Here is a 19,032-nt window from a genome sequence, read left to right on the forward strand (position 1 = left end):
TCTGCCTAATAAATGGCATCAAAACTCTCAGTCCACCTCGCTTACTCCATTCTCATCTGACATACAATGAGTTACCTAATCCTAATCTAGGGGAAGCCACACATGAAGGTGCCTTATACTGAATCAGACCGTTGGTCTGTCAAGATCAGTATTGTCTACTTGGACTGGCAGCAGCTCTCCAGGGTTGCAGGTAGATATCTTTCACATCACCTACTGACTGGTCTTTTTAACTAGAGATGCTGGGGATGGAAACAAGGACCTTCTCCATGCAAAGCAGAGGCTCTAACACTGAGCCACCATCCCCTCCTTATGTCTTACGTGTGCTGGTCCATGCTGGAAAGCATACGTTCTACCCCTGAGCCATGATCCTGATCACAGGTTATCGCATGTTTGTACAGGGTTGTAATCATTCAGAAAATGGAACCAACAAGTACGACCACACATCACTTCTGATGGGGTGCTGATTCATCACACCCAATAATCTACCAACCTCTATAGCATACTATGCCTAACTAACCAATAGTGATTGATGGACTGGATCGGAGCACTCAGCCTGGATGCCACCATCTGCTGCCCAGGGATGAGTGTCCTGCTCAGAAGCTCTTTTGCATTCAATGCCAAAGATATTCTGGAAACACCCAAAATCTATTTGGCCTGATCTAGGACACTGAATTTAGGCAGCAGAGGCTTGTCTACTAGGTGGGAAACACAGCTAGTTATGTAAAACTACGGAGCTGGGGCAGATCCAACATTTCTTTTTAGACATTTATGAATTTCCAGTCAATGCTTTAAACTCTAATGGTACTAAAACCTTCACTTTGATGCATTTGCAAGGTATGTGATTGTGACTTGTATCCACCTGTAACTGATGGCTTGCACTCCAATCCATTTAGGGAGGCAGGCTTTCTTGCGCACAGTTCATGAAAAATCAAAATCCTTCCACTCTGCTACTGGAAAAGGTGTTGGTCTTGTGCTTGGAAACATCAATGGTGTGATATTTTTTTTAAAATAAGATTTAATACAAGAAATTATAAAACCACAAAATACAAACAAGAAATGGATTAAAATTAAACCATAGTTTAAAGTGTGATTTTTGAAATTTGTTTTGACCTGTGATTTCTTTTTTGTGCTATGACACCAGGGGCCCCAGATTCAGATGTGACCACAAATGTGATATTACTTATAATAAGAAGGCATACATTGCCACCCTAGGAATAATGGGACAGACAAAAGGCTTGGAACTAAAGGGCTGCTTTATTAAACATATCATCAACCATTAATACAGCAAGGGCCAACTAGCGGTACAGGTCAAGCCATGGGGCCACCCCTGGACCTCTGCCTTGACTTGTCTGGGTGAGCACCGAAGACCCAGGTGCAAACCATTCATGCGTATGGCTGGGACCCGGCAGGCCAGGAAAATATTACTTATAATATGAAGGCATACATTTTTCACATAAGCACCTTTGCCTTGTTTAAAAATTTGTTCACTGATTCTTTACTAGATGGAAACATGTAGGTAAATCTTATGCACATCTCTCTCCCCACCATTTTGATTAGCTGGGAGATCATCTACACCACTTGTGGTGTGCAGATTTTTATACATGACTTCCCCCTTTTTTGCATGAGTGGTTTTTGCTGCTTTGAACCCCATTTTTCTTTGGGTTTTCTTCTGAATTCTGGACATGTAACTCTCCCTTCAGATTTCAATGTGGCATTTCAAGGATTCTCTTCCACATTTTTTGGAACAGGCAGAAGGCAATGTCCATTTTCCCTTCAGCTGTCTGGGATCAGGAGTGGAGCAGGTGGCAATGCCTGCCCCCCATTACCCGGCCTGTATCAGACATGCAGCAGGTAGCAAAGCCCACCACCCCTTCATGTTGCTGAGATCCATTGTGGAGCAGGTGGCAATGCCCGCCCCCCCCCCTTCACCAGCTGGGATCAGTGATGGAGGAGGAGGAGGGAATGCTTTCCTGCCCACTCTACCCTTTCTAGATCCCGTTGTATTTTTCCCCACAATGGGCTTTCTTTCTAGTGTGCTTATAAACCTACAGGTCAGTGCCATTGTTAAGATGGCTTTTCTGATAAGGTGAAGTGATTCTATCTAGATAAGCTTTTAGCCGATAAGGACCATGAAATTACATTAAAGGTGGCAAATTTTGCTGTGCAAACCATACAGATTAGGAAGTATTTTACAGGGGGAAATATTTAAATATTTTATAATGTTAAGGATTTAAATATTTAATAATTTGGTCTTAGGCACTCAGGCTTTAAGGTTTTAAATATTTAAGAATCTGTACCCTGAAATTTTAGTGAATAGATTTGTAAATAATATGACTTACCCTGACTGTAGGTTGTATGCTATTAATGTGTGGTCTATGACTGTAATAAAGATTGACTGACTATTGATAAGGTGAAGTGTCTGAAGTTCAGTCTCTTGGAGGAATTGGTGTTTAGTGCCTTCGGTGTAATTATTTTTGCATAACTATGTGTTTTGGTAAGTGTTATTTGGTCTGGTATAACTCATTCATGTTTGTTTTGTAAAAAGCTATTGTGACTATTAGTTCTATGTCTTTTCATTTATGACTTGTAAGTATTCATTCCTCTTCTGCGGAAGAGGCCAAAATGAGTAACAATACGGAAGCTCATCGGGGGAAGATTAATGGAGAGGCTTTGAGAATACTTGTTGTGTTTGGATGTTACATGATGTACTCAAGTTTTAATTGACTGTACATGAGCTGTATTTACCTGGATATTACACTACATAACAATGAGGTTGGAATTTGAACTCATATGTTGACTGGATTATTTGAATTATATGATGGATTATTTATTTATAAAAATACTCACATAATTTATAAACTTATTATATTGTAACTTCTTGTACTGAATGACCTTTATCACAGTGTTCTTTTTGTAGCTGACTGTTTATACGGTGTTATTCCTCTTGACTGTTTTGAGTAATCTGTAAGCATGGTTAGCTTCAGTTTTAACTGTGTAGTGCTGCACCCCTGTCAGTCTATGGAAGACAGGATATGTTGAAGGTGACTCCCAACCCTTGCAGCAAGAAATCCAAGCTCTCTTGAGTAAATGGGTCTTTATTTAGATATCATAGGCTTCTCCATACATATGTCCATAGGTTACACAGAAGCAATTAAAGACGTCTGGCTGTACAGAGGTCACATGTTAGGAATTTATTTATTTTATTTTTATTTTTATTTTATCGTATTTATATTCCGCCCTCCCCGCAAGCAGAGGATGCATTGAGGACAGGATACATTATATCAACCCTTCCACATGTTCCCCGACCCCTCCAGTCCCCCAGCCAACCATAATCAGTAGCGGGACGGGAAGGAGCTGTCCTAAGGCCGCTGTGGTGAGCCATCCGAGATAAGGGCTCGACCGTCCTGGAATCGAAAGCAACAAGGGAACAGGTGCACGAGGCTATTGCAACATACCTTAAGCTGGGTAACAATATGGAGGGACAGTGGGCAACAGACCTGACAACCCCTAACAATTTTGCCCCTTACAGCAGAAGCAGGTCAGCTCAGAAACCTACTCTGGTCTACTCAGTGGGGTTTACTCCCAGGAAAGAAGTATTTACCAAGCACTGAATTCATTACTATTCTATAACACGAAATAATCCACTTGTAAAAGTATAATAGAAAATAGTGAAAGCTCGTCCTTAAGCCAGTGGACAGTTCTGTCCTCAATGAAAAAATATGAGATATATCTGCAGCCTTTAGTTATTTATATACTCTAGCTTTAGAAATTTGGTAACAATGTTCATCTTGTTCTATCCATAGAACAACAGTGACGGACTCAAATAGGATAAAGTAAAAAACTGAGCTTTGTTGGAAATATTAAAGTGCAGTAATTTACAACTTAATCAACAGACTTAACATCTGGAATTATTGCTAATGAATAGCAACGTGTTGTTGTGCCAATAGATTTTCAAAATGCAAAAACTTTGTTTATAGTCATGTGTTCTTAAGACATGCAAAGCAGCAGAGCTGATATAAGTATTTCTTGGTAGCACACATTGCTTTGTAGCATTTATGGACTAATCCAATTATCAATATCGGTTCAACAAAGTTGGTTCCATATGCCTGAGTAATCATATTCACACAACCATTGATAGGATCATGCTTTAAGGCTTCTGGTGTGACTTCCATGCAAACCTAGACACACCCACCTTAACTAGCTTTGCCTAATCTTAAACACTTGCAAGGTGGACAGAACAGAAGCACAACTTCCCTGAGTCCAAATGCGTGCACGAATTTAGTAAATTTATTCTCCTACTTTGAATTTATTCTCCATCAATCATGAATATATCTAATTCTCAATGTAGCTCCCGCTGTGGATACAAAAATCCAGAGACTGGTGCCATGGACAGACAAGAGAGATAGTTCTACAAATGTAGGGAAAGCTCCTGGTTTGCAGAAAAATCTGAAATCAAATAAATCAATATAAAAACAAAGTGTTAAACTGCTACAAATAATAGAAGCAGCAGCTGTACCTTTAAGAAACAAATGCCCTCAGTGACTTTTGTTAGGCAACCACAATAGTACTGCCAGACCTTCCTACTTTGGTTTCTGTCAGTAAAAGGCGAGGGGAGGGGACTGGGCCTTTTCCAGAGCTGTTTCAGAATTTGAGGGAAGGCTCAGGAGGCCAGGCATGGCAGGAACTGCTGGGCGACTTGCTGCCCCAGAGCTGCATAACTTACCCAGCTCCATCTGGTTGCTACTGTTTAACAGCAGCCACACTCAAGTTCGAATCCCCATTTTGCCACAGAAGCTCACTGTGTGACCTTTGGCCTAACCTACATTATCAGACTAACCTACCTCCCATAGATGGTGTGAGGATAAAATGGAGGAGAGAAGTTTCTTTCAGCTGCTTTGACTTCCCATTGTGGAGAAAGGTGGGGTATAAATGAAGTAAATTAATTTAGCTGGAGACAGAGGGGCAGATAAAAAGGTGAGTAGGTGGGTCACTGGGTGAGATGGGGAAAAAAGGAGGCATGGAAAGGTAAGGATATAAGAGTTGGCAGGAAAGAGTATAGAAAGAGGATACAGCAGAAATTGAATCCCTCCCCCCGCACGCCCTTGTGGGTTCCTCACCCACAACTGGGCTGGCAGTTGGCACTGTGCAGTGCTGGAGCAGAGCACAGTTTTCCCGGAGAGAGGCTGCCGAGGGGGAGGAAGGAGGAAAATCTGAAGATAGTAGCAGCTAAAAGTAGGTCAACTAGTGGGTAGGAAGGAGAGCAGGAAAAGAGAAGAGGATATAGGGGCTTTCAGGGTAAGAAGTCATTGTGTGTGTGTGGGGGGGGGAAATGAGATGTCCTCTGCAAGTCCTTGTGAGTCACCCACTTGTATAGATATAATACGCTACAAGAGCTTTTCTGGAATCCTTTCCTTATGTCACAGATGGTCACAGACTACATTCAAGAGGAGAATAATTCATAGTCCTACAGAATCCAAACTCGTATGCCCCCCCCCCCAAATCTCCAGATGATGATATGGAACTACTAAAGGTATCTTTGAAGTCTAAGAGGCTGAGTTTCCGTACCAGTCCAATATGTAGACACTCATTGGATCCAGAGTGGTAAGAAGCAAAGGCATCATCAGGGCACCTCAACTGAATGCAGGACTTGGCATGCTCGGTAGGACTCTGGGGAACTCTGTAGGTGAGACTTGGCTACCTCAGGCTGCAGTCATACTGCTTAGCACCTTCTCATCCAGCTGGGGCTCCTCTGGATTCAAGTGGTTGATTATTGCTGCTTGCAGTTAGTCATCCGATGGGTCCCTGCTTTGACCAGTCCACATGGTATGCACACCAAGGGTGATCAGGAAGTTTGTGTATCATGAAGACCAAGCCCTTTCTGGGTTTGCCAACTTCCAGGTCGGACCTGGAGTTGTCTCAGAGTTACAAGTGATCTGTGGTCAGTTCTTCCAAAGAAACTGGAAGCTTTAGAGGGTGAATTCTATGGCATTACATCCTTACTGGATTTCTTCCCCTCCCCAAACTCTGTCCTTTGCAGGCACCATCCACAAACCTCCAGGAATTTCTCCAGCTGATTTGGTCACCCTATCCCTTTCCAAGTGCTGTAAAACAAGTAGGTCGATGACGGAGACTCTCATACTCCCTTTTCAGTGGCAGCTGCATTCTGAAGATGATTGGCCTTTGTCATATGCAAGGGCTAGGGATGCATCCTTATTTGACAAATCACATTGAAACAGAGAAAAAGCAAAACACAATAATATCGTACTTTGCTTGACTTGGAGAGGAAGGATCCAGAATTTTGGTTTCTGTAGTAAGTAGAAGCAAGAGGGAGAGCTATTTACAAAGGAAGAAGGTACATTTTATGGCCCTGGTTTTATCTGTGAGCTTATGGAGCAAGTGGCTTTTGGTACGGAACCTGGGTGTAATGCAGACAAACTCTGCATTAGATATTGATTTGGTACCTGTGTATTAGGGTATTGATTGGTGCAAACTTTGGGATACAGTCTATGATAGGATAGTGAAGCCAACCTTTGAATGGAGGGGCATCTGAATACCTTTGCTGGTGATGAATTTTATAAGTTATCATTCTCAATGGTAAGATGGTCAAATGGTCCTTCCTGGACTGAAGACTATTACCCTGAGATAGTGCAAAAGAATTTCCTAATATCTTTATTTTCCTTGTCTAACATCATGTTTTAGCCTCAGGGCCAAGCTACACATGAGGAATGACACTTGAACGGCAAGTGGATTGAGTGGAGGGCAAGTGAACAGGGAGAAATACACTTGCTGTTCAAGTGTCATTCGTCATGTGTAGCTTGGCCCTCAGAGTTAAGTAGGTTCTGCATCATCAGATGTGAGGAGCAATGCATTCCAAGTTGTTTGTAGCTCTACTGCTACAACGTCCATTATTCATGAGGCTGTGATCTCCAGATGAGTTTTATGCCTGGAGCAGAGGCATCTTGTCCTTTGCAGCTGGCATCAAAAGCCAGAGTTCATAGGGGGCTCTCTAAAGCTGCCAAGAATATGTGGATGCTATCCATGCCTATATTTTCATGTATGCCAAAGGGGATGCTCCCATGCCAGACTGGAGTCTGATTCGCTAGTTAACTGCCGGGGTACAGCAATGTCCTGAATACAAAGAAGAAGAGGAAAAGATCCAGCAGGGGGCAGGAATCTCTATACAGAAAGGACTGTAGGGGAATTGTTTTCTGGCAGGGCTCATGAGCTTTTAAACAGAACGAGAGGCAGAAATTAACCAATGGCATTTTTCTCTTCATCATGAATTGAGACTGCAGGGGAGGCAGGGGGGGGGCATCACTAGTTGAATTTTTCCTGCCATTCAGCAGGAAAACTGGCCACAGCAGTTCGGATGATGGTCTGCAAATTAGCTCACTATGAAATGAACAGCATAAAACAGTATTTTTAAATGCTTTATTATTATTTTTTTACTACAGTTTACTTTCAGTTCAGAGAACACATTAAGGAGACCAAAACTTCACAAGCCACCTTTAGGGAGATAAAGGACTAGGAATACAAACCTATGTGTGATTAGAACAACTACAGATGTCAACAAAATATCCCATGACATCCATATCGGAACATGTGGTTAATAGCATTTTTATCCACATTTATAAAGGGAATCACAGGCAAAGCATGTTAATTTCTTCTGATTAAATCATCTAAATCTAACAAACAAACTATATTTTATTTTGAATAATCCTGGAGATAAAGACACTCAAGGCAATCAAAAGAGAACGGTCGATTATAAATTTCATTAGAAAACCAGCCTAACATTTAAGAGATAAAGAAAACTTTCTAAAATAAGCCCATTTGAATAAAAAGGTACTTATATTTGAGTAGACGCTCTGAGAATTACAGTCAAATTTCTGATTAACTTGTTATGTCGTCTGAAATATTTGACCAGACAAACACTCTGCAATCACAGAAAAATGAATTACGGACTGAAGGTTAGTGACTCGGATTTACGCTTCTCAGTTTAAAGTGCAAAATATTGCTAGCAGAAAGGGAAGCAGAGTTTTTGGGACTTAAAATCTGGGCCCAAATCTGACATCCCAGTGTGGGTCAGCCAGCCAAAATCAGCATGTCGGGGCAGGTCCAGCAAGTCTAGCAAGGGGGAGAGGGCAGCATCAGAGCATATGGTAAAAGCAGCAACCTAGGTGAGACAGAGTCACAGGGAAGGAAACTTTCCAGATCCAAGGCGGACTTCAGAAGGTCTCAGCAATCTCCAGAAAGCTAGACAGCAAGAACTGGGCAGGGGATTCTTAGTAATTCTGCAACTGGGCAGCCAACTCTGCTTTATACTGTTGTATCATGAAATCTCCTTCATAAGATTATAGGGAAAGGCTGCAACAGAATGTCTGTGAGGGAAGTTTCTGTGCTACTCTTGGAAATTCTTTTCTACTAAATTTTCCACTGGAATGAATCTCATGGCATTTCATTTATGATAGGGTAGAGCTTGGAGAGGTTGAGGTATGGGGTGGGGAGGGACCTCAATGGGGTATTATGCTATACAGTCTATCCTCAAAAGCTGCCATTTTCTCCAGGGAAACTGATCTGTTAGCTGGAAATAAATTATTATTACAGATCTCCAGGCCCTACAGGGAGGTTGGCAGCCCTTTTTACAGTGCCTGAAATTAGAAACAAAATGAGAAAAAAGAGAATTCAGAATCAGTTTGCTTTTTTGAAGATTATAATAACAGCCTAGGTTTACTATACAGCTGTAAAGCAAATGTATGCTATTATTTAAGGGGTGCGAAGTGTTCCCACAAAGAGTATGCTCTGTGTTATATTGTGTCTTATGAAGAAAATGAATGGGCGATCAACTATAAATCCTGGTTTTGCTGAGGTTGTCCCTACCACTGCACCAGTGGCTGCTGCAGCCTCTGTACCTTCTTCATTGACTTCTACATAAGCTTTATGAACTACCTCGGTAATAAAAATATCCCGATTTTCAGACATGCCAGTTAAATCAGCCTTTCCTCTTGTAAAAGCATCTTTCATTCCTAAAACTTTTAAAGCTAGAGGGAGTCCATATTGTTCTTCGAGCTTGAACTTCGGCAGAGAAACAGTCAGCTGTTCCTTCTTCATGTTTGATGGAGAGGTCCATTCTTTAAGTTTTGCATAGGTGAGCTCCTCCTGAAGCTGTCCAGTAAAAATAAACCAAGCAACATGCAATGAATACTAGTTAAAAAAAAACTCTCAGAAAGGAGGAGAGTAATCAGATTTCAATATGACAGAGGAAATTAAAATATTTCATGAAGTTGGAAAAACATTTCCATTCACGCTTTTGTTTGAAAAACGCTTGGATAAACCGGTGAACTGCTTTGTTAAAACAATTTAGTTTTTGTAAAGGCTTTGCTTTCTACAGTAATATTCTGGGGACAATGATAAATAACCAGTCTAGCTAGTAGATCCCTTAATTTGAGTGGGTGAAAAAGGAAGAATCCTGAAGCAGTACACTGGTCAATCCACTCATCATCTGCTCTGAGGCCCTTCTCACTTTGTTTTGTGGGGCCCATTGGAAAGTCCAAGTCCATGAACAGTTATGTATATATTTATGTTATTGATAGATTATGGCAATTGTTAACATTAGAATTTAAAAATCAAATTGATGTCAGAAAGCACTTTGAGAACTGGTGCAACAATTCAAATAAATCCATGCTTCTATAAAAATGCTTTTAAAATTATTGGACTACGGTTGGATTTTAATGTCTCACTTAACTAACTGATTGGATGATTAGAAATATAGAGCAAGAGCTATTGCCCATGACCTTCCCCCCCCCCCCCAGTGTTCATTTAAATGGAATTATTCAGAGATCAAATCACATTACCTGGTCCAGACCTCCTTTGTCATGTGGCAGCAAAATGAGCATACTTAGATCGCCCTGATCATAGGGAAGATCAAGCACTTGCATTTTGGGGTTTTGTATTTGAGCCCAACTAAAAACATCTGTCTGTTTCATCATCTGCACATTCTTGCTCTGATTCTGAAATAAATAAAATAGCAAATTAATAAAACAATAGCAATGTAATGGATGGTGTTACCAAAGAAAAGTTGAGGGTTAAGCTTATGCCCAAGTCAAAAGTAGCCAAGCCAGTCCATTGTAATGACATGGCCCTCTAGGCATGACTTAAAACTAGGGCAGAACAGAGGGTAAGTTTTGGTAACTGCCTGCATAACTCTTCCCCCCCCCCCACTTTCTTGCATTAAATATACATTCGTTGATTTGAAAGTACCCCCAGAGTGATCAAATGATTAGATTAAGAGCTCATTTCCAGGGCTGGCTAATAGGTTTTGGTGCCCTAGGCAATCAGTGATTGTAATTGTTGTGAACCGCTTTGAGATCTTAACTGAAGAGAAGAGGTATAAAAATTGAATAAATAAAGATTAAGGAGCTTCTTCCAACCCTGGAACAAAATGAAGGAAAGAATTTTGCATTCCTAAGAATCAAGAATTTGCAGCATTGACAGTCAAAAGAGACATAGAGTCAGAGACTCGCAAAAGAGCCCTTCAAGGTTCCAGACCCACAATTACATCTTGAGATTTCACCATATGAACAGCTTATGAAAATCAAGGCTGTACCAGTATTATTTAAGTAGAAGCTAATTTTAACAGAGACGGTACCCTAAAACTCACCTTTCTCCAGGTACAGTATAACTCAATAGGACACTGAACAGCAGTAGAGAGACATTTTTGGCGACTTGTTTGCACGACTTCATAATGTTTCTCGTTCCCATGCATGATTTCTGTGTTCCCAATAACTTCTATGAAATGCCAGTTAATTCTACTTCATGAAAACTTTTTGATCAATCCTGTCTGCTTCTGGCACTGAAGGGTCACCAAACTCAATCTATATTTAGTCTCTGTCCCACCATACTCAAGAGCAAAGTGTGTTATTTTGGGGACTGAAAAATGCCTTCTTCCATAAGTTTCTAGACATACTGCACCTGATTTATCCAGAAGGGTTCTTCCTTTGTGTCACTTTTCTTAAACTGTCTCTTCCACATTCCTTTGAAGTAAATGGCATTCACCAAGACCAAAACAGTTGCTGCATTAATACTGCGAGGAGGAAAAAGGTTCTTGATTTTACCTTATAGGAAACAAATTCAAGAAAAAGATACTGTTACAGAAACAATTTAATGGTTCACTCATTTCTCTAAGAAATGTTTATTAGTTTTAAAGAAAATCTATAAAATACTCCAAATAATCCAAAATTAGTAGAAAACCACAAAACAATAGAAACAATTGTAGAAAACCACAAAACAATCCCTTTGGTCTTTCATGAATTGGAGGAATACATTGCCCAAAACTGAAAGTGGCCAGTTTAAATCAAGTGGGAGAATTCACTAAGTGCTTCAGATTTGTCCTCCTGAAGTGTCTGCATAACTGAGTCAAATGAAGTTGACTAGCGTCGAAATGCTAGAACAAAGGTCACCAATGTAGCACCCATGGGTGCCATGGTGCCCCCCCCATCAACTTTCCCGGTGCCTACCAAATGCTTTTAGAAAGTGGGTGGGGCTCTTGCCCAGTAGGGCTTTGGAAGAGGAGCAACCAAGCACAGAAGAGTGCAACCAAGATGATTACGGGTTGAATCACCTTTCCTACAACTAACGGCTAAAGAGTCTCTGAGTTTTCAATTTAGAAAAAGAATGTGTAAAGAGGGACATGATTGAAATTGATAAGTTTCTGCATGAGGTGAAAATAGTGTATAGAGAGGATATTTTATATACCTCTCCCATAATACTAGTACACGGGCAGTACAATCCTATGCAGAGTTACTTCTGTCTAAGCCCCTTGACTTCAATGGGCTTAAACAGGAGTAACTCTGCATAGGATTGCACTGAGAGACAATGAAGCTGATGGGTAACAGATTCAGGACAGACAAAAGGATCTACTTCTTCTACTAAATGAGTACTTAAATTGTGGAATTCCCTGCCAGTGGATGTAGTGCTAGCCACAAGCACAAATGGTTTTAAAAGGGATTTAGACAGATTCATGGAAGATGGGTCTATCAAGGTCTACTAGCCAGGGTGACCAAAGAGAACCTCCATATTCAGAGGCAGCAAACTTCTGAATAGCAGCTCTGGGAGGCTACATCAGGGGGAGGTATGGGCCACTATGCTCTGTTTGCTGGCCACCCAGGCTAACTGGTTGGCTGCTCTATGAAACGGGTTGCTGGACGAGATGGACCACGGGGCTGATTCAGGAGGGCTGTTCTTAAGTTATTGTGTTCTTATGATGAATTTTGACTTGATTGGAAATTACACCTGTGGCCTCTTACCATTTGTTTGACTTTCAACCCAGGAATTAATCTGCTTTCTCACTTCCTCAGCAGAGTGCTGGAAGTCCACTCTTTCCAACTCAGCACCATACAGCTCTTTTGTGCAACGTAAATATTGCTACAGATATTAAATACAAAACAGTTTAAAATAAGCAATGGTCACCTGTTCAATGAATGGAACATCAAAATGTACGTAGCTGTTTAAAGACTGCTGCTGAAGAAAAGCAAAGTGGACCTTCATATACTTATGAGAATGGTGAAATAAATATTACAAATGGCACATTTTACTTGTGCCGTTTATTAAAAAAAGAAGTAAAGCAAAAAGAATGAGTGTTTGATTAGAAAGATGTGATAATTTAAAACATAAGAGCTCTAATCTTGTTAGTTACACCTTAAGTGTTGCAGCCTGCGGGCAACTGGGCTATACTTCCATGGCAGCAGCCTGTGAGCTCATTTGTAATTATCTGGGGAAAGCATGTAAAAGCACAGGACGACTGCCACTTACATGTGGTTCCGTAATAGGACTAAAAGCAGTAGACATGAGAAGAAGGAAGAAAAATGAGTGAGAACAGAAGGGCGGAGCTAGAAAGAATGAGAGTAATGCAGAGGGTGGAGGAGGGAGATGAAAGGAGAAAAAACCTGGCTGTATCTCACTGCAGAATGAAGAGGTGAAGGAGAGGAGAAAAACTCCCTGTGATGTGGGGAGAGAAAGGGGAAAGTGCTGGCTGCATGAGGGCTGGCCTTCTCTAAGACCTGAGAAAACATTCCTGGACAGGGGCATAGCAGAGCCTAGTAGCCAAAATAATGTAATTGAGGTCAAGGCACAGAGGTATGGAGCCCTGGCCCCTTCATCTGTATATTAAACTTGCATAAGAGCTCCTGGCAGGAGGAGAAGCCCTCCAGGTATTTGTGCAATCTTGAAACAAGGACCACAGGCAGGGATGTCCCCAATGAAACCTGCCAGGCTGCTCAAAGAAAGTCTCTCTTTCCCATGGAATTGGCCCATGCATGCTTGGGCAGACATGCACCCCTTCACAAGTGCTACTGAAACCAGTTGGAAAGATCAGTTGTGACCAAGCACCAAAATAGATTAGAAACAGTACTATGGCAAAAATAGTTCTATGGACTTCATAAGGTATGGCTTGAGGCACAGACATATATGGAAGCATGGCTTTGTACCTGAAGGAATTCATACTGCTGTGCTCCATACAACCTGTTGGCAATGCTCAGATCGTAGTTTGTCGTGTGTTGGTTGATGGCTGCTAAGAGTGCCTTGAACTGGGAATGTATTCCTCCGGGTTTATCACACTGATCTCCTGCAACCTTCAAAAGCAAATTTGTTCAGAAGGAATGTCTCTTGTGAATACAGTGTCCTACAGTCTACGCACTAATGTTTATATTTGATAAAGCCAAGATAATCCCAAAACAAAGATTATTTAACTTTGAACTAACAAATTGCCTGGATCTGATTTTCCCTTCTCAGTTCAGGCAGTGACACAAATACTTACAGTTGAACTGCTTCCAGATCTAGTGATCTTATCTAAGGAAAGACCCTGTAACATAAAACAAAAGCAGCAGGTGTTGTGTCTCATTTGTTAACCGTGATAACCTGTTTCTGTCAAATTTGGAGCAATTGCCTTTTTTCCTGGGGTTTACTAGAACAAATAAGCACCCCCATCCTGGGATGTTCTCATGAGGAGGCAATGCATATGATCCTTTATTAGTGAGGGGCATGTCAAATGTACTAATTTTTTTGTGATTCACTTGAAATGCCCAACAAACCACCAGCAGTGAGTTCTAAATTTGTTATGTCAGGAAGATTCAGTGCCTCAGTTTCCCACTTCCTTCATCTTCACTGCATAGAACTTCACCTGAGATGCCTTTTGACTTTGCCACAATCATGGGCATGATTTCCTTCCTCTATACCACTGATTCTCAAACTTTTTATCTCTATAGAAGCCTTTGGACATTGGTGTGCCTATGACATTTCCAAGACATGTTCTAAAATGTTCAGGCAGACTATGTAAAATCTGCCTGAACATCTGCCTGAGTAAAAACTGCCTAAGCAAAACCCAAGCCTATCAGGCCTCACCATAACTCTGTAGACAGAGAACCAAGCTACAAGTGACGAATGACACTTGAATGGCAAGTGAACAGACTCACGTGTATTTCTCCCTGTACACTTGTTCTCCACTTACGTTCTGTAACCCCTACAAATAAAAATCCCACCACATGTTCCACTTGAGTAGTGATCAAGTGGAATGCAAGTGGAGGGCAAGTAACAGGGAGGAATACACGTCAGTCTGTTCACTTGCTGTTCAAGTGTCATTCATTACTTGTAGCTTGGCCCAGAGAATGCATCCTCGTACACAACTTCTACTTCCCTCCTTCATTGCAGGGCTAGTTTAGCACAGCTGCCACTGCACTGGGTGGCTTTCAGAGAAGCTGATCAGCCATTACTGACTGACCTTTAAACTGAAGAGCCCCATTAAAATTCCACACAACCTTTTGGGGCTTCAGAATGGTTTGAAGCTTACAGCTCTGTCATTTTGTTGAGTTTGGTTTCTGCTTCCCACATCATTTTTTTCTGTTGATTCCCAGAGCAATAGGTGACTACTTGCACAGTTTTATGTGAATGTCTTTATCCATTTGATGCCTTCTTCACAATGCATTTTTCATGTAACTTGTAGACGTTTTGAGTATGTGTCTTATGGCAAAAATATCTTAGAAAGTGAGGAGATCAAAGGCCAGTCAGCAAAAGGAGAGGTTAGCGAGGTAAGACTCTTCATGATTCTGGGGAGTGGCATGATAAATGTTTCTATACCCCATGCACACACAGCAAGATACCAATGGGAAGCCTTTCTCTATGGTTCTGCACAGCTGGGTTAATGTGGAAACAGGCCTTACATTAATGCTCTGACACTATGCATGGGCCTACCTTCTCCACCTGCTTCGCAGTCTCATGTTTGGCACCCAAAAGCACCATGGCCAAAGCTGCTGAGATGCTCAATGGGGAGAAGAAGACATTTTTGGTAGAATTTTCTTTGGCCAGTTGTTTGAAAAGGTTCACACCAAATTGAGTATTTGCCTCTATCACAGTGCTCATGATGGCGTTGGTTGTACCTGAGAAAGAGAGGGGGAAAAGCTTAGGCCTTCTTACAGTCTCATTCTTCTCCAGCCTTCTAAAATAAGGAATGGACAACAACATGGTAGGTAATCTGTGCTATTTTCTAACATCAAGGCAATATTGATTTACATGGCTGTGGGTTTTTTTGCTTAAAAATAGACCCCCCCCCGACACACACACCCTGTCTTAAATGCAAATGAGAGAACTCATACCAAAGGATCTCTGTAGAGGCAGAGTTGCAAGTTCAAGATTCAAAAGTTATTTGTGGGGGAAAAGATGTAGAAGTCACTCTTGCTTATTTGTCTTTTACACAAAATATGAATCAGCCCTTGGATAGAAATCTGCCTTATAAATGCTATCAAGACCGTCAGTCCCTCTTGCTTTCACCCATCTAATCTGACATACAATGGGTTGCCTAATCCTAATCTAGAGGAAATCATATACATGAACACACATGAAGGTGCCTTATACTGAATCAGAAGGTTGGTCTGTCAAGGTCAGTATTGTCTACTCGGGCTGACAGCAGCTCTCCAGGGTTGCAGGTAGATATCTTTCACATCACCTACTGACTCGTCTTTTTAACTAGAGATGCTGGGGATGGAAACGAGGACCTTCTCCATGCAATGCAGAGGCTCTAACACTGAGCCACCATCCCCTCCTTATGTCTTACGTGTGCTGGTCCATGCTGGAAAGCATACGTTGTACCCCTGAGCCATGATCCTGATCACAGGTTATCGCATGTTTGTACAGGGTTGTAATCATTCAGAAAATGGAACCAACAAGTACGACCACACATCACTTCTGATGGGGTGCTGATTCAGCACACCCAATAATCTACCAGCCTCTATAGCATACTATGCCCAACTAACCAATAGTGATTGATGGATTGGATCAGAGCACTCAGCCTGGGTGCCACCATCTGCTGGCCAGGGATGAGTGTCCTGCTCAGAAGCACTTTTGCATTCAATGCCAAAGATATTCTGGAAACACCCAAAATCTATTTGGCCTGTTCTAGAACACTGAATTTAGGTAGCAGAGGCTTGTCTACTAGGTGGGAAACACAGCTAGTTATGTATAACTACGGAGCTGGGGCAGATCCAACATTTTGGTTTAGACATTTATGAATTTCCAGTCAATGCTTTAAACTCTAATGGTACTAAAACCGTCACTTTGATGCATTTGCAAGGTATGTGATCGTGACTTGTATCCACCTGTAACTGGTGGCTTGCACTCCAATCCATTCAGGGAGGCAGGCTTTCTTGCACACAGTTCATGAAAAATCAAAATCCTTCCCCTCTGCTACTGGAAAAGGTGTGGGTCTTATGCTTGGAAAAATAAAAAGTGTGATTTTTTTTTAAAAAAAGATTTAATACAAGAAATGATAAAACCACAAAATACAAACAAGAAAGGGATTAAAATTAAACCATAGTTTAAAGTGTGGTTTTTGAAATTTGTTTTTACCTGTGATTTCTTTATTGCGTTATGATATATGATATGATATGATATGATATGATATGATATGATATGATATGATATGATATGATATGATATGATATGATATGATATGATATGATATGATATGATATGATATGATATGATATGATATGATTGCCACCCTAGGAATAATGGGACAGACACAAGGCTTGGAACTAATGGGGCCACTTTATTAAGCATATCATCAACCATTAATATGGCAAGGGCAAACTATTAGTACAGGTCAAGCCATGGGGTCACCCCTGGAGCTCTGCCTTGACCTGTCTGAGTGAGCACTGAAGCCCCGGGTGCAAGCTATCCATGCGTATGGCTGGGACCTGGCCAGCCAGGCAAATATTACATATAATATGAAGGCATACATTTTTCACATAAGCCCCTTTGCCTTGTTTAAGAATTTGTTCACTGATTCTTTACTAGATGGAAAGATGTAGCTAAATCTTATGCTCATCTCTCCCCCCACCATTTTGATTAGCTGGGAGATCATCTACACCACTTGTGGCGTTCAGATTTTTATACATGACTTCCCCTTTTTTGCATGGGTGGTTTTTGCTGCTTTGAACCCCATTTCTCTTTGGGTTTTCTTCTGAATTCTGGACATGTAACTCCCTCTTCAGATTTCAATGTAGCATTTCAAGGATTCTCTTCCAAATTTTTTGGAACAGGCAGAAAATTAGGAAGAGAATTCTTGAAAGGCCACATTGAAACATGAGACGGGAGTTTAGTGTCTGGAATTTGGAAGAAAACCCGAAGAGGAATGGGACCAAAAGCGGCAAAAATTGCCCATGCAAAAAAGGCTTAGAAGTGGAACAGGACTGTAGTTCTCCAATACCATGCTCACATTTGAAGGTACCATTTGTATAATAATTATAAACTTATTTCTCATTTCAATATTCTCTCTTGAAATGTAGTAATAAAACATTGAATGTAAATGGCATTGTGCTCATGATGAATGTCGTATGTCTCCTTCATGTAACTGCAACTAGAGATGGGCACAAGCCGAGGAAAAATGAACCATGCGGTTTGTGGTTTGTCCAGTTTCATGAACCATGAACCACGAACTTTCACAAACTTGCCTCAGTTCACGAACTGGTTGGTGGTTCATGGGGTTTAAATGCCCCTTTCCGTGCTGCTTCACAGCAGTATGGAAAGGGGCATTTCACCACGGCAGGAGATCCCCAACAAACAGATGATTCAGGGTTTAAATTCCCTGTTCCCTGCTGCATGCCGGCTGTTCTGCTTCCCATGTTTGCAGGAGTTTGTTTATTCCCTGCTGGCTTTAAAAGCCAGGAAAGGGCTAAATGGCTGGTTTTCCCTTCCTCTTTGGGGTATGCACACATGCTCTTAAAAAAAAAAGCCAAGAAAGTGTTGCAACATTGCAACGTTGTAACATAGTAACATAGCAACATTGTAACATCACTGCACTTTCTTCCTGGCTTTAAAAAGAGCTGCCTTTTCCTCCCTTCCTGGCATGTTTCAGGCTTTGCCAAAGAGAATAAAAACCAAGCCTTTTGCACAGCCCTTTGGAAACAAAGTGTCAAGGAACCACTGCTAGCTTCTCTGCCACTTTGTTTCCAAAGGACTGTGCAAAATGCAAAGATCTGAAGTTCAGCATCTCTGAGTGAAATATACAACAGTTATACCAGTAATGATAAGAGCGTTAGGTGCAATTCCAAAAGGGCAAACTGATATCGCCATCTACAGAACAAGCACTAGACAATTGAAAACAGATGCAGATGCACTACTTGGAGCATAGTAAGTGAAGGACCAAAAATTTCTAGCCCAAAACTATGATAACATCAAATTAAAAACAACAACAATATAATAACCTTTAAAACCCAAGAATTACAATATACAAGCATTTAAACTTTGTTGCATTAGGGGAATTACTTCTTTGGCATTTAAAATATCTAAAATTGGTTTCCATATTTTATCTTATTCAAATAAAGGGACTAACATATGCAAGTTCCCCAAAAACGGATTCTGCATAATCCTACCCATCAAATATTGCTCCCAGATTGATTTTTTTAAAAACTTTTTTTTAAAAAAGGGCTTTTTTGCAGTTGTATCTTGAAGATATTTAAAAGAAAAGCTTTAGACTTAGCCTTGTCC

At 41.0% G+C, this 19,032-nt stretch overlaps 1 protein-coding gene across 1 annotated transcript; it reads right to left on the bottom strand.

Moving 5' to 3' along the window:
- Positions 1-8,009: 8,009 nt before the first annotated feature.
- LOC129333592 (serpin B3-like) lies at positions 8,010-15,420 on the bottom strand. The gene is made up of 7 exons (XM_054985363.1): positions 15,241-15,420; positions 13,811-13,855; positions 13,482-13,625; positions 12,303-12,420; positions 10,969-11,111; positions 9,852-10,007; positions 8,010-9,162 (listed from the first exon to the last, which is right to left on the bottom strand). The coding sequence occupies exons 1-7, from the start codon at positions 15,406-15,408 to the stop codon at positions 8,764-8,766; spliced, it is 1,173 nt and encodes a 390-aa protein (XP_054841338.1). The 5' UTR covers positions 15,409-15,420; the 3' UTR covers positions 8,010-8,763.
- Between the last annotated feature and the right edge of the window lie 3,612 nt (positions 15,421-19,032).

Source organism: Eublepharis macularius, chromosome 7 (genome assembly GCF_028583425.1).
Source record: "Eublepharis macularius isolate TG4126 chromosome 7, MPM_Emac_v1.0, whole genome shotgun sequence".
In the NCBI taxonomy this organism is placed as follows: domain Eukaryota; kingdom Metazoa; phylum Chordata; class Lepidosauria; order Squamata; family Eublepharidae; genus Eublepharis; species Eublepharis macularius.

What these genes read in the sequence shown, in the direction of transcription:
- LOC129333592 (XM_054985363.1), bottom strand. Translation starts at nt 15,408, where the DNA reads ATGAGCACTGTGATAGAGGCAAATACTCAATTTGGTGTGAACCTTTTC. An exon ending in CTGCGAAGCAGGTGGAGAAG is followed by an intron (nt 13,856 to 15,240) that starts GTAGGCCCATGC and finishes TTTATGTTACAG; the next exon opens with GGTCTTTCCTTAGATAAGAT. An exon ending in AACCCTTCTGGATAAATCAG is followed by an intron (nt 10,008 to 10,968) that starts GTGCAGTATGTC and finishes TATTTATTTCAG; the next exon opens with AATCAGAGCAAGAATGTGCA.